General features: G+C 44.9%; 1 protein-coding gene across 4 annotated transcripts in view; it reads left to right on the forward strand.

The window, feature by feature from the left end:
- MACROH2A1 (macroH2A.1 histone) overlaps positions 1-15,396 on the forward strand; it is a 71,237-nt gene that overhangs the window by 17,284 nt on the left and 38,557 nt on the right. For all 4 annotated transcript variants that reach the window (XM_079704128.1, XM_079704130.1, XM_079704129.1 and 1 more), the window contains exons 2-3: positions 4,141-4,247; positions 4,686-4,883. In XM_079704128.1, the coding sequence (XP_079560254.1) occupies positions 4,141-4,247; positions 4,686-4,883 (305 nt within the window). The remainder of the gene's footprint in view (positions 1-4,140; positions 4,248-4,685; positions 4,884-15,396) is intronic.

The following is a 15,396-nucleotide window of genomic DNA, read 5'->3' on the forward strand; positions in this document are numbered from 1 at the left end:
TCTCCTGCCCTCCCACAAACATGCCCTGGAGAGCAGATGGGAACTGATCCATCTTGTTGAGTTGCTGGCAGTTTGCACCTCTCCTCTCCCACTGCAGCAGGCAGCCCTCTCTTAGCCAGGAAAGCCCTTATGATTGCCGTTTCTAACACTGGACTGAGAATGAAGGGGGGTTGGTATTACTGAATACTTGGCAAGGGGCGAGTTCGTGCTCTGGGTTCCTACTTTTGTGCGCAGCAGGAGTGCGTCCTCCATCTCTCTGGGCTGTTGTCAACTTCCCCAGCCCTCTGCCTGGGGCGGAGCGGGGAACACACTTCTCATAAAAGGTGTGTCTCTGAGGTGCTCCCTCTTGTGTGTCCCTTGACCGAAGCCGCCTTTGCGGTGGTAACTATCCAACTGGAAAACATGCAGCAGTAAACAGAAGATAAAGCTCTTGTGCAAACAGCCAAGATGTGAATCTCTGCCCCTCTTTGTTACCCCACTTGACGCAGCTCCCTCCCTCCCCACAGGGCTGAGGGTCCTCTCTTTGAAGATAGGGAGTGGGAGGTCCAGTTATCTTGGTCTTCGCAGATCAAAAGTGAGCTGGGGTTTTGCAGAAAGGAAGGAGTCCTGGATTTTCTGGCTCCTTGGTGAAGAAGTCAGGAATGACAGGAAGGACACCCCAGCCCATCTCTTTCTGAGGAGTTAGAACACTCCTCACCCCGCTCCACACACCTCTCCAGCCCCTCCATGTCCACCTTGTTATTACTCCCAGGTGGATCCAGTTTGGCATCCCTGAGTCCAGGCTGAATTAGCAGTAAGTGAGCACAGTCCTTGAAATTTCCCAAGTGGAGAAACTCAGGCTATTTGCGATTGCAGACACAATGTGAGAGTGGCGGTGGAGGGGGAGCTAGTGGTACTCCAGGGGAGAATTGAGCGTCCTGTTTCTCAGCTGTGGGTGCTACTTAGAACTCAGTGCACTGCTTTACTTGCTTGTGTTACATACTGCCTGTCTCTCACCCAAATCAGGGGCCCAAACACACTTGTAGTTCTGGTGACCCCTCTCCACCCTCCAGGTCTTTGCATTCATCATCCGCACCTTCCCTGCACAAAAGATAAAGTAGTGATGCCAAAAATAAAAAGACCACCTGCCTCTTCCCCCCCACCCTCCACCAGCGGCCACTGTGCCTTCTCTTTGGGAGAGCCTGCACCAATACTCTGGGCAGGAAGAGAAAACAGGCCACTTCCACTTTCCCGAGAAACCATAATTTCAAACGATCTTCTTGCCAAATGGATGGGCTTAGGACACTATTGTGGGTTTCTCTCTGTCTCTCTCTCTCCTTCTCTTTCTCTCTCTCTTTTTAAATGAGGGCCAGGTAAAGCATTCTTAGCACATTATGGGGAGAAGGTTGTAATCCCCCAGCCTCCTCCTGTATATTCTGGCTTTGTAGATACTGATGGTCCCGCGTTTCCTGTGGCCTCAAAGTGGAGGAAGGCTGGGGAGGTGAGGGGGTGGTGGAGGCCAGGAAGCCAGCCAAGTGGGCTACAGCTCAGCGGTGCCAACTGCCCTCTCCAGCCTTCCTGCCCCTTGGGCTGGCTGTGGCTGGCTCTCCTTCCTGTGCCCTTACTCCCAGGGTCAGGTTCCTGTTGCGTCAGGCTCTGGCTTCACTTCCTCACAGGCAATGAGTTGGACAATAGCATTGCAGATGTGCTGCCTCCTGCATGAACGTGGGAGAATGGAGGCCAAGCTGGGCTCATTTCTGCACGTGGGCATCAGGTCACTTAGGCATCCCAAGCACCCTTTCTTGCTTGGCCATGACAGGGTCATCTCCTCTGGGCTTCAGGACACACAGTCACCATCAATTATAGGGAAGCTTCCGTGAAATTGACAGGTGGGCCTGTACTCAGGCTGTATAGGGAACAGCCCTGTGGAGCCTAATGGATGAGGGTGGGAAGTGTACTGATTATCTCCCCTTCTTCCCCGGGCCTCACTCTAGTGACTTGCTCATGTGACATTCAAGGTGAGGGACCCCTATGGCCTGGGAGCATCAAGCAGGCAAGGGCCTCAGTTGCCTCTGGTGTCCAAGTATCATCAGTGCAGTGATTATTGAGTAAATGAATTCCTGCCTTGGATTTAGGCATTGAATCCGTGTGATCCAGGTGTGAGTATCCAAGCAGCTTTTCAGCTTGACACACAGACTAGTGTTTGCATTGGGTTCAGCTGTTAGTACCCCTTAACAACATAAACCATGTAATATTGTAAGTTTTAAATACGTGGTTTTAATGTAGCTAGAATTTTTTCCCTAGTTATTTTATAATGATTCCGAGTTTTCATTTTGCTGGAGACATCTAGTGTTTGCAACATAACTTCGAATATTAGAAATCCTTTAGTACCAGGAAGGGGTCAGACTTGAGCTGAGCCTAGAAGGGAGGGCTAGATGGATATTACAGGCAGGGCTGTGGCGTGGACAGAATTGCAGGAGCGAGGGTGTAAGATACATTTTAGGACGGTCTGCATTTCTCATTAAGAAAATGAGGTGAAAGTGATGAGGTTGACACTTACAAAGAGAACTGGGCCACCAAGGAGAAAAAAATCTCTTGCCAAAGGGTACTTCCTAATTTTCCCCATCTTTGGTGCTGTGGAAGAGCCTGTCTTGTCTGGCGAACCCTGCCCCAAAGGACTGGTCAATAAACTCTAACATAGCAACAACTCTAAGTCAGGCTCATATCCTTCTAGGTTTTTTATTATTTTGTGGAAAAAGTCAAATATACAGAAAGCTGAGAGAGGAACTCTCTGACGTCTTACTCTCTTACATCACTCCTGGATTTAACAAGTGTTAGTATTTCACCACATTTGTTTTCCTCTGTAGACTTTTTCAGGATTATTTGAGTAAATTGCAGACACCAAGGCTCTTCACCCCTAAATACTTCAGCATGTATCTCCTAAGGACAAGATGTTCCCTTCAGAGTGGTAATACCATTATCACACCCAAGAAAACCAATAAGTCCTTTGTGTCTAATATCTGGCCTACATTCAGATCTCCTCAGTTGTCTCCAGAATGACTTTTATAGCTTTTCTTGCAGTCAGGATCCCATCAAGGATTGACACTATATGTAATTGGCTGTTGTGGCTGTACAGCCTCTTTTTTTTTTTTTTTTCATAATGATACTTTATTTATTTTTTTTTTAATTTTTTATTAGTTTCTGCTTTATAACAAAGTGAATCAGTCATACATATATATCTGTTCCCATATCCCTTCCCTCATGCATCTCCCTCCCTCCCACCCTCCCCATCCCACCCCTCCAGGCGGTCACAAAGCACCGAGCTGATCTCCCTGTGTTCTGCGGCTGCTTCCCACTATCTATCTACCTTACGTTTCGTAGTGTATATATGTCCATGCCTCTCTTTCGCTTTGTCACAGCTTACCCTTCCCCCTCCCCATATCCTCTAGTCCATTCTCAAGTAGGTCTGTGTCTTTATTCCCGTTTTACCCCTAGGTTCTTCCTGACATTTTTTTTTTTTTGTATGTACAGCCTCTTTTAATCTACTACACCCAAACTTTTTTGTTTTATGTTTTTATGATGTTGACTTTGTAAAGGGTCCAGTCATATCCTTCTAGTTTTGAATCTGAATGTACAGGCGTTCAACATTGGTTCCATTAACAGAAATTTACTAAGTAATATGCCACCACCCCCTGAAGTCCTGTAAACCCATGTATGACCCCGTTGCTCAAGATGCACAGTTCAGTCTCAGGGCCACGCTGCTGGCTCCACGGGGTTGGTGCTGGTGACGTCTGGAGCGCTGACTGTGGGCAGCCCTGTTCTGGGAAAGGGCTTCAAATCTCAGCTCTACCACTTCTCACTGAGGGCCTTCAGCTGGTGGTCCTTTCTCCTCTCTAAGCTTCAGTGTCTTCATGTCCACAACAAAGGGGTTGGACCAGGGGTCTTCCTAGTCCCACTCAGCTTTGCCTCTCAACACCTCTGTGACTTGGCTCCAGGTGTTGCCAGGCAGACCGCCTGCAGCTTCATAGCTCGGAGTAGCTGCTTCGGGAAGCCAATTGCCTGCTCCCATTCCTGGCACCAAGAACAGGGGATCCGGGAGGATGCACACGGTTCTCTGATGCTTTAACGTGACCACATGCCCTTCCCCTCTGCTCCCCACAGCGGAGATTCTGGAGCTGGCTGGCAATGCAGCAAGAGACAACAAGAAGGGCCGGGTCACGCCCCGGCACATCCTGCTGGCTGTGGCCAACGATGAAGAGCTGAATCAGGTATGGGCTCTCCTTTCCCTCCCCCACCCAGACACACCAGCAGGCAGTCTTGCTGCCCAAGAGTTGTCTGTCCAGAGGGAGGGTGCTGTTTGGCTGGCTATCAAGGGTGTGGACTGCATTTTGGACTGTTAGCAGCTTCCCCATCCCCCCCATGGCAGTTTTTCCCAAGACTTTATTGGTTTGGGGGAGGGGAATGAAACAAGGTATTTGACTCTCCTTGGAAGAAAGATGGTTTGGAAACTCCACCCGAGTGAGGGACTCCGAAGACTTGCTCCCCGTGTTGTGAGCCAGGGTCCTTTCAGCCTCCTTGTAGATGCCATGGAGGAGGGAGCTCTACCAACCAAAAGCAAGAGCATGGTTGGGGGGCAGGGCTGAGTTCTTGAAGGTCACGGACATGCTGGTCTGGCTCACCATCCACTACTTTGGTTTTCCTGCAAGCTGCTAAAAGGAGTCACCATCGCCAGCGGGGGAGTGTTACCAAACATCCATCCGGAGTTGCTAGCGAAGAAACGAGGATCGAAAGGGAAGTTGGAAGCCATCATCACACCACCCCCAGCCAAAAAGGCCAAGTCTCCGTCCCAGAAGAAGCCTGTGTCTAAGAAAGCAGGGGGCAAGAAAGGGGCCCGGAAATCCAAGGTGCGTAGGTGATTTGGCAGGGACGTGTGGAGTGTGGGGCTGGGCGGGTGCCGGCAGGTGGGGTCATGCGGGCTCCCCTTCCTGCTGAGGGCTCATTCCCCTCTGGGGTGGGGGCCTATGGAACAAATGGAGCTGGTGACAGAGGGCTAGTCCAGCTCAAGTGGCCAGAGTCTGGACACAAGTTGGGGACTAGATTTCTGTAGGCAAGGGGGATGTGGGGAGGTGCTGGGGCAGATAGCCCCAGGCTGGAGGGACCTGGTGCCCACCCTTCCAGGAGATGCTCACGCCCATGGGGTGGGACATGTGTGTACAGGAGCTTCCCTGTGTGAGCAACAGCAATCGAGTCCTGCCCAGAGGTGCCAGCTGCCCGCTTGCCCTTGACGTGCCCAGAACTGTCATTGTGTTGCCATGGCTGCATGTTCTCCTCCGAGCCTGTTCCAGCAGGGATGGTTCAGACGGTTAGCTCTTTGAAATGACCACCTTGTTAAGGAGGAAAATAGATGCGTTATTTGGGCGCTTCCTGCCAGACCCAGCTTGGATTGAGACTAGCTCATAGGTGCTGTTCTTTCTGTGGGGAGCGAAACCTTCTCATGAGTGTGACCTAATGTCTTCTGGGATGGGGCAGGCCAACTAATCCCAAGCCAGGATCTTCCTGGTCCACCCTCGGGAGGTCCACACCTGTGGCTGGTTGCATTCACCTGTCTGAGACTCCAGGGTAACTGGGACACATGGTTTCTGTTTCTTCCTCGCTGGGCCCTGCCTCTCAGCTGTTGTCACAGACTCCAGGGCCAGCAAACTAGGAACAGCACAGCTCTGTGTTTAATAAAATGGAATCTAAAGGCTGCTCCACCCTGCCCTGCCCTGGGGTGCCCCCTCAGGAGTCATCCTTCTGGCCTCTAGCCAGACTAAGAGGAAATTATCTCTGGCAGAAGGTGGCTTCCCCATTTTGTAAGACCCCCAGTAATATCCCCTTGGAAAAGCCCTGCAAGGCCTAATGCAGTGTCGTGTCAGTGTCAGGACATTCTTACTAGAGCCCAAAGCCCTCACCAGAGTGAGCTGGTGAGGACACCTTCCCAGAACAGGTCCAGGAGCAGTGACCCGGAGCCACATGCCAGCCCGCCCTCCCAGCATGTCCCCTCCTCTGAGCCCATCCAGATATCAGGCAGGCCTTCACCACATGGGGGGCACCTTCTGTGACCTCTCATCTCCCACCCACACTGTTTGTGTTTTTGGACTCTCTTTAGTTGAGGTGTTAAGAGGCTGTATTTTTTGTACATCCTTCTGGGTGTGGACAAACACTTCCCTGAAAACGACAAAATCTAAATTCCTCTTGCCAACAGACACCCCCCACCCCACCCTACCCCACCAGGCTCAGAATCACTCCCAGCTCTTTGAGAGAGAAACCCGATACTGGAGAGTGTCCTGTAAGTTATTTCCAGACACTGCACTCCACCTTGCTCACAAGCCCTGGAGGAGGCTCAGGGCAGGCGGGGGATTTCACAGAGTGCTGTTACTCATTCCTGCTGACTATAAAATTAGCAGATTAAACTGTTTCTTTTTTCCCTTACAACATTTGCATGTGGGGGGGAGGTGCAGGACAGGGAAGGCAGGGGAAAGTGCCTGTGCATCCCCCTTTAAATGTTAAAAAAGAAGATGAAGATGTCAAATCCATCATCTCTTGATTATGGGCCTCAGGGAGCTGGCTGCCCACAGAGCAGGGGGCCAGCAGGGGCAGAACTGTGGCACCTCTCCAACCCGAGTGTCTCTGGCAACCCTGGGTTGCACCTTGCTCCCTGTCACCCCCAGTCTTCTGTCATAGTTTTTGCCCCATAACTTTCCGAACTTCCCAACTTCCCAAACACTACGAATGCTTTTTCTTTCTTTTTGGACTTGAAATATATGGGTGGGTGTGTGTGTGTGTGTGTGTGTGTGTGTGTGTCTTTAGCTTCTAGTAGCTATATTTGGAACTCAGTGTTTCTAATAACCATATGCCAATAATCACTCGAACACCCAGCTTTTCCCTTGATTACAAAAGCAGGAAGTCTGTTATGGTGGTCTGTTTTTCTTCTACACAATAAAACACACTGTCTGCTTACTGTACCAGTATTTGGCTAACATTAAACCCTGGGGGAAGCTGAAATTGGAACTGTGAACAGCTAATTTTCAAAACATTTGTTTAATTGTAAATTACGGTGCCAGCTCCCAGAAACAGCGGAGAACCCTGCATCTCCAGGTTGAAGTGGAATGTTCTGAAAATAACCTTTCCAGAGACATGCAGACAAAGCCTTAGTAACATGCTAAAGCACTTGTAGTGAAAGGGAGTTGGTATTTTTCAAGTGTCAACACTTGAATTCCAAATCATAATTTTCCCCCCAATTCTATGTAATTGGAAGGTTTTGAAAGTCTCCAGTTGTGACAGCTGAGTCAGCCATAGTGGAAACTGTTAGAGAAGGCGACAGAACCCACCAGGGGCTGGGCTTCCGGGGCCCTGGCAGTGCCTTGGGGTTCCTCCTTCTACTTGGGTGGCCTCAGGCAAGTCTGTGCGTCAGTTTACCCCCCACCGGGAAATGATGGGGTCCATTCCAGCCCTACAATTTACTGACTCTAGTGAATGTTTGCATAATGTCTTTGTGTAGGTTATATGTGTGAGAGTTTGGATGGTACAAAGAGTGTGCGGTAATAAAATCTCACTCACAGTCCTCCCACTTCTCCCCAGAGCAGTCTCTGGAATGAGTTTTCATGTACCCTTTCAGAAAGTCTAAGCACATAAAAAGCATACAGATACATAAAGTCTTCCCCATCCTACTGCCCTTTAGAGAGAGAGAGAGAGAGAGAGAGAGAGAGAGAGAGAGAGAGAGAGAGAGAGTGTGTGTGTGTGTGTGTGTGTGTGTGTGTGTGTGTGTGTGTGTGTGTGTGTGTGTGTGTGTGGTGTCAGTGGTTACTGGTGCCAGCTCACCTGGCTTTATATTCCAGTTCTGCCAGTTGCTGGCTGTGTGACTTGGGAGAGTTACTTCATTTCTCTGGTATCTCAATTTCCTCATCTGTAAAATGGAGGTATAACACAGGGTGGTTGGGAGGCTTAAAAGAGAATTCATTTGAAATGCTTACAGCAGTGTCTGGCACACATGTCAGCTGCTGCTGTTACTCCCTTGGCAGTTCTTACTCATCTTGGCGTGTGGAGCTCCTTTAGTCTCTCATGGTGTGACTCCAGTTACTGATACTGTAGGCAGGAGCAATGTACCCAGTTCTCTATGGATTGTTCCTCCTGTCCATTCTGACAGACAGTGCTGCAGTAACCATCACTGTGTGTGGGTCTCTGTGCGTAAGTGCAAGTGTGTCTGTAGGAGAAAGTCCTCAAGGTGGACTTACTGAAGCAGAGAGTGTATTTTTTAACTGTGATGGCTGTTACTCCCATATACAGCATATTATCCCATTAAGAAATTTCAAGAGTGGACTTATTTACACATTTGACTCTGAGTTGTTGAAAGAAGATGCAGCCATTCGATCCATATTTATCACATCTACATGTGCTTGTTCCCCTTCTTGGTAGTGAGGGTACAGCACCTTGGTGCTCAGGGAGCTCTGGTCTAGTGAGGGAGGTAGAGTCACTGCACAAGGCGGGGGCAAGTGGTGCTCCGACCACAATAAAGTGGAGTGATGGCTTGGCAGTGTTGTCTTACATAGGTGCTCAGGGGAGGCTTCTCTGGTAAGGTAACACTCAAGGCATTTAAGTGATTGAGAGGAGAGAGCTCCTGGCACAGGGGGGAGCATGCCTGGCTCTTCCCAGAGGGGATGGGACAGGCCTTCATGTGGGGTCCCCAACGTTTCAGAGAAGCCTGGGGACTCTTCTCAAGATAAGGTTTTATTTCGTTTTTTAATTTTACTTTTTTAAGAGGGACTTGGCTGGCCCCAAATGAATTTTGTTTTGTTTTGTTTAAATTTTATTTATCTTTTTGGCTGCATTGGGTCTTCGTTGCTGCGCATGGGCTTTCTCTAGTTGCTGCGACCAGGGGCTACTCTTTGTTGCAGTGTGCAGGCTTCTCATTGCGGTGGCTTCTCTTGTTGCGGAGCACGGGCTCTAGGGCACTTGGGCTTCAGTAGTTGTGGCGCGTGGGCTCAGTAGTTGTGGCTCGCGGGCTCCAGGGCACTTGGGCTTCAGTAATTGTGGCACGTGGGCTCAGTAGTTGTGGCTTGCGGGCTCTAGAGCGCAGGCTCAGTAGTTGTGGCACACGGGCTTAGTTGCTCTGCGGCATGTGGGATCTTCCCGGACCAGGGCTCAAACCCGTGTCCCCTGCATTGGCAGGCGGATTCTTACCCACTGCGCCACCAGGAAAGTCCAAAATAAGGTTTTAAAATGCATAAAATACCGAAGATTCAAAGGAAACCATTTTTGCCTAAATCTTCAAGGTTAAGACCCCTGTCAGAATGCTCACCAAGATTCATAGGATAATCTTTAAGGTATCTCCAAGAAGACAGTTTTTGCCAAAAGTTTTGATAAATAGTCATCTCACCTAGGATTTTTCAAACGTAAACCTGCTCTACCACCCCAGTTGAACTCCACCCCCATATGTGAATCACTCTTCCCGATCAAGAAGATACACTTGCTCCTCACTGCCTGGCAAAAAGCCCAAGATGATTTTGGGAGAGCGCCTCTTTCTTTTTGAGAAATATTTGAACTGCAAATGAGTGATTAATGTTCTGGTAAGGGATGCCAAAAAAAGGATTGGTTCTTTTGAGAAGCTGCCATCCTTGCAAAATTTTGCTGACTTTTTAATGAAATTTCCAGAGATTCGAACAGCAGAGCAAATGAGACTAGGCGTAGGTAATCTTGGGTTGATAATTTCACACAAGTCTTTTTGGACACTCAGTTCTACAGATTCTTAAATACGTCTCCCACTGACTCTGACCTTACAGGTTTTCTGCTGCTCAAAACAAAACTGGGTGTATGCACAATACATGGAGTTTTTGGATTTGTACAACAATATGAATTTCTAAAATGTCAATCTTTTTTTTTAACATCTTTATTGGAGTAAAGTTGCTTTACAATGGTGTATTAGTTTCTGCTTTATAGCAAAGTGAATCAGCTATACATATACATATATCCCCATATCTCCTCCCTCTTTCGTCTCCCTTCCACCCTCCCTATCCCACCCCTCTAGGTGGTCACAAAGCACCGAGCTGATCTCCCTGTGCTATGCGGCTGCCAATCATTTTTTAAAAAATCTTTATTGGAGTATAATTGCTTTCCAATGTTGTGTTAGCTTCTGCGGTACAACAAAGTGAATCAGCTATAAGTATACATATATCCCCATATCCCCTCCCTCTTGAGCCTCCCTCCCACCCTCCCTACCCCACCCCTCTAGGTCATCACAGACCACAGAGTTGATCTCCCTGTGCTATGCAGCAGCTTCCCACTAGCCATCCATAGAATGTCAGTCACTTTGGAGATGGACAAAGTATTGCTTGCTAGCTTTTGTCCTCCCTGGGCCAGGTTGTGTAAAAAATCTACCATGTACTCCCACCATTTCATATAAGAAAGGGCATTTTAATACCAGGAAGTGAGGAAGGGACATAATCGCAGACTACAGACCTTAGGAAAACTTAGGGCACAGTTGTTACGATTGGAATATAGTGACATCTCCCAAGGCAACTGTGTAGACCTGAAGTACCATGTCCCGGGCTGCACCCCTTGCAGGGAAGAGGCAGGTGTTGGTTGCCAGGTGGACAGACTGTGAGAACTGGGAAGGAGCAGCTGGTCTTGGCACAGGGTTTGCCACTTTCTCTGCCTTGGCCACTCGTTTAGTCAGTTCTCCTGCCTTATCTCACTTTCCTGATGAGGAAGCTAAGTCTTAGGGAAGGTGAGCCATTTACCTAAGGCTATACAGCTAGTAGACCAGGGCTCAAATGCAGGACTTCAGAGTTCAGATATAGTGTTACTTGTGTGTCCTGTGACTATGGACCACGTCCCTAGGTAGAATCCCCTCTGGTCTGATGGTAGAGGGCTGCAAAGCCACCTACTGCAGAGTGAGTGGGGCAACAGCTTAAAAAAATTTTTTTAAATAACACATTCTGGCCTCTCATTAAATTTGTTTGTACATTCATGATATATATTCTGTTTATAATTTCCACCTCTTACCCTCTACAGCATTCTTTTTCTCGCTGTATTGAATTATAATTGACATAAAGCACTGTATATGTTTAAGGTGTACAGCATGATTTGACTTGCATGTGTCATGAAATGATGACCACAATAAGGGTAGTTAATATCCATCATCTCATATGCAGAAAAAAATGTTTTTTTCCTTGTGATGAAAACTCTTAGGACCTACTCTCAGCAACTTTCCTACGTATCATACAGCAGTGTTAACTATAGTCATTGTGTTGTACATTACATTCCCAGTACTTATTTATCTGATAACTGCAAGTTTGTACTTTTTGACCACTTTCCTCCAATCATCCCTCCTCCCCCAACCCTCTGCCTCTGATAACCACAAATCTGATCTTTTTTCCTGTGAGTTTGTTTTTTTTTGTTAATTGTTTTTTTAAGATTCCACATATAAGAGGGATTATGTGGTATATGGTATTTTAATTTCTCTATCTGACTTATTTCACTTAGCATAGTGCTCTCAAGGTCCATCCATTTTGTCGCAAATGGCAGAATTTCCTTCACTTTTATGGCTGATGAATGTTCCATTTTGTTTTATATAGGTGTGTGTGTGTGTACGTGTATCATATTTTCTTTATCCGTTCATCCATTGATGGACACTTAGGTTTTTTTCCATATTTCCGTATCTTGGCTATTATAAATAATGCTGCAATGAACATGGGGTGCATATATCCTTTTGAGTGAGTGTTTTTGTTTCCTTTGGATGAACACCCAGAAGTGGAATTGCTGAATTATGTGGGAGTTCTGTTTTTAATTTTTTGAGGAGCCTCCATAATGTTTTGCATAGTAGCTGCTCCAGTTTACATTCCCACCAACAGTGTACCAGGGTTCTCTTTTCTCTACATCCTTGCCAACACTTGTTATTTCCTGTCATTTTGATAATAGCCATTCTAACAGGTGTGAGGTGCTGTATCGTTGTAGTTTTGATTTGCATTTCCCTGATGATTAGCGATGTTGAGCACCTTTTCATGTACCAGTTGGCCATCTGTATGTCTTCTTTGGAAAAATAGTCTTGAGTGTTTTGCTCTTGAGTTGTCTGAGTTTGTATATATTTTGGATATTAACCCCTTGTCAGATAAATGATTCACAGATATTTTCTGCCATTCCATAGGTTGCTTTTTCACTTCGTTGATTGTTTCCTTTGTTGTGCAGAAACCTTTTAGTTTGATATAGTCCTACTTGTTTGTTTTTGCTTTTGTTGCCTTTTCTTTTGGTGTCAAATCTGAAGTCATTGCCAATACTAATATCAAAGAGCTTACTGTCCGTTTTCCTCTAGGAGTTTTATGGTTTCAGCTCTTATGTTCAAGTTTTTAATCCATTTTGAGTTAATTTTTGTGTACAGTGTAAGATAGTGGTACAGTTTTATTCTTTTATGTTGGCTGTCCAGTTTTCCCAACACTATTTATTGAAGACACTGTCCTTTCTCCATTGTATATTCTTGCTTCCTTTGTTGTAAATGAAGTGACCGTATATGCCTGGGTTTATTTCTGGGCTTGCTGTTCTGTTCCATTGATCTTTATGTCTGTTTTTATGCCAATACCATGCTGTTTTCATGACTACAGCTTTGTTATGTAGGAGCATGATGCCTTCAGATTTGTTCTTTCTCGAGATTGCTTTGGGTATGTGGGGGTCTTTTGTGGTTCCATACAAATTTTAAGATTGTTTATTCTATTTCTGTGAAAAATGCCATTGGAATTTTTTTTCACATTTTACTATTTTTTTAAATTGAAGTATAGTTGATTTACAGTGTTGTGTTAATTTGTGCTGTACAGTAAGGTGATTCAGTTATACATATACTTTTTTATTAAGAGCACATTTTGTTTTTTAAATTTATTTTATATTGGAGTGTATTTGGTTTACAATGTTGTGTTAGTTTCAGGTGTACAGCAAAGTGATTTAGTTATACATATACATGTGTCTGTTCTTTTTCAGATTCTTTTCACATATAGGTTATTGCAGAGTATTGACTACTCTGTGCTATACAGTAGGTCCTTGTTGATTATCTATTTTATATATAGTAGAGTGTATGTTAATCCCAAACTCCTAATTTATCCTTCCCCTTTGGTAACCATAAGTTTGTTTTCTAAGTCTGTGAGTCTATTTCTGTTTTGAAAATAAGTTCATTTGTATTATTTTTTAAGATTGCATATACAAGTGATATGATATTTGTCTTTCTCTGTCTGACTTCACTTAGTATGATAATCTCTAGGTCCATCTGTGTTGCTGCAAATGGCAGTACTTCATTCTTTTTTATGGCTGAGTAATATTCCATTGTATATATGTACCACATCTTCTTTATCCACTCCTCTGTTGATGGACATTTAGGTTGCTTCCATGTCTTGGCTATTGTAAATAGTGCTGCAATGAACATTGGGGTACATGTATCTTTTCAAAGGATGGTTTTCTCGGAATATATGCCCAGGAGTGGGATTGCTGGATCATACGATAGCTCTATTTTTAGTTATTTGAGGAACCTCCGTATTGTTCTCCATAATGGCTGTACCAATTTACATTCCCCCCAACAGTGTAGGAGGGTTCCCTTTTCTTCATACCTCTCCAGCATTTATTGTTTGTAGACTTTTTGATGATGGCCGTTCTGACCGGTGTGAGGTGATACCTCATTGTAGTTTCAACTTGAATTTCTCTAATCATTAGAGAATCTTTCCATGTGCCTTTTGGCCATCTGTATGTCTTCTTTGGAGAAATGTCTGTTTAGATCTTCTGCCCATTTTTTGATTGGGTTGCGTGTATTTTTTTGCTGTTGGGCTGCATGAGCTGTTTGTGTATTTTGGAGATTAATCCCTTGTCTGTTGCATTGTTTGCAAATATTTTCTCCCATTCTGTGTGTTGTCTTTTCATTTTGTTTATGGTTTCCTTTGCTGTGCAGAAGCTTTTAAGTTTAATTAGGTCCCATTTGTTTGTTTTTGTTTTCATTACTCTAGGAGGGGGATCAAAAAAGATATTGCTGCGATTTATGTCAAAAAGTGTTCTGCCTATGTTTTCCTCTAAGAGTTTTATACTGTCGGCTTTACATTTAGGTCTTTGATACATTTTGAGTTTATTTTTGTGTATGCTGTTAGAGAATGTTCTAATTTCATTCTCTTACCTGTAGCTGTCCAGTTTCCCCAGCACCAGTTATTGAAGAAATTGACTTTTCTCCATTGTATATTCTTGCCTCCTTTGTTGTAGATTACTTGACCATAGGTGTGTGGGTTTATTTCTGGGCTTTCTGTCCTGTTCCATTGATCTCTATTTTTGTTTTTGTGCCAGTACCATACTGTTTTGATGACTGTAGCTTCGTAGTATAGTCTGAAGTAAGGGAGCCTGATTCCTCCAGCTCCATTTTCCTTTCTCAAGATCGCTTTGGCTATTTGGGGTCTTCGGTGTTTCCATACAAATTTTAAGATTTTTTTGTTCTAGATCTGCAAAAAAATGCCATTGGTAATTTGATAGGGATTGCACTTAATCTGTAGATTGCCTTGGGTAGTACAGTCATTTTGATTCTTGCAATCCAAGAACATGTTATATCTTTCCATCTGTTTGTGTTGTCTTCGATTCTTTTCATCAGCGTCTTACAGTTTTCAGAGTACAGGTCTTTTGCCTCCTTGAATAGGTTTTTTCCTAGGTATTTTATTCTTTTTGATGCGATGGTAAGTGGGATTGTTTCTTTTCTCTTTATGACCTTTTTTTAGTGTATAGGAATGCAACAGATTTCTGTGTATTAATTTTGTATCCTGCAACTTGACGGAATTCATTGATGAGCTCTAGTAGTTTTCTGGTAGCATCTTTAGGATTCTCTATGTATAGTATCATGTCATCTGCAAACAGTGACAGTTTTACTTCTTCTTTTCCAATTTGGATTCCTTTTGTTTCTTTCTTCTCTGATTGCCATGGCTAGGACTTCCAAAACTATATTGAAGAAAAGTGGCGAGAGTGGACATCCTTGTCTTGTTCCTGATTTAGAAAAAATGTTTTCAGCTTTTCACCATTGACTCTGATGTTAGCTGTGGGTTTGACATATCGATGTATGGCCTTTATTTATGTTGAGGTATGTTCCCTCTATGCTCACTTTCTGGAGAGTTTTTATCATAAAGGGTGTTGAATTTTGTGAAAAGCTTTCTCTGCATCTATCGATGATCATATGGTTTTTATTCTTCAATTTGTTAATGTGGTGTATCACACTGATTGATACAGAGATATTGAAAAATCCTTTCATCTCTGGGATAAATCCCACTTGATCGTAGTGTAAAGTCCTTTTAATGTACTGTTGGATTCAGTTTGTTAGTATTTGTTGAGGATTTTTGTCTGTATTCATCAGTGATATTGACCTGTAATTTTCTTTTTTTG

The sequence above is a fragment of the Hyperoodon ampullatus genome (genome assembly GCF_949752795.1).
Source record: "Hyperoodon ampullatus genome assembly, chromosome: 4".
NCBI lineage: Eukaryota > Metazoa > Chordata > Mammalia > Artiodactyla > Ziphiidae > Hyperoodon > Hyperoodon ampullatus.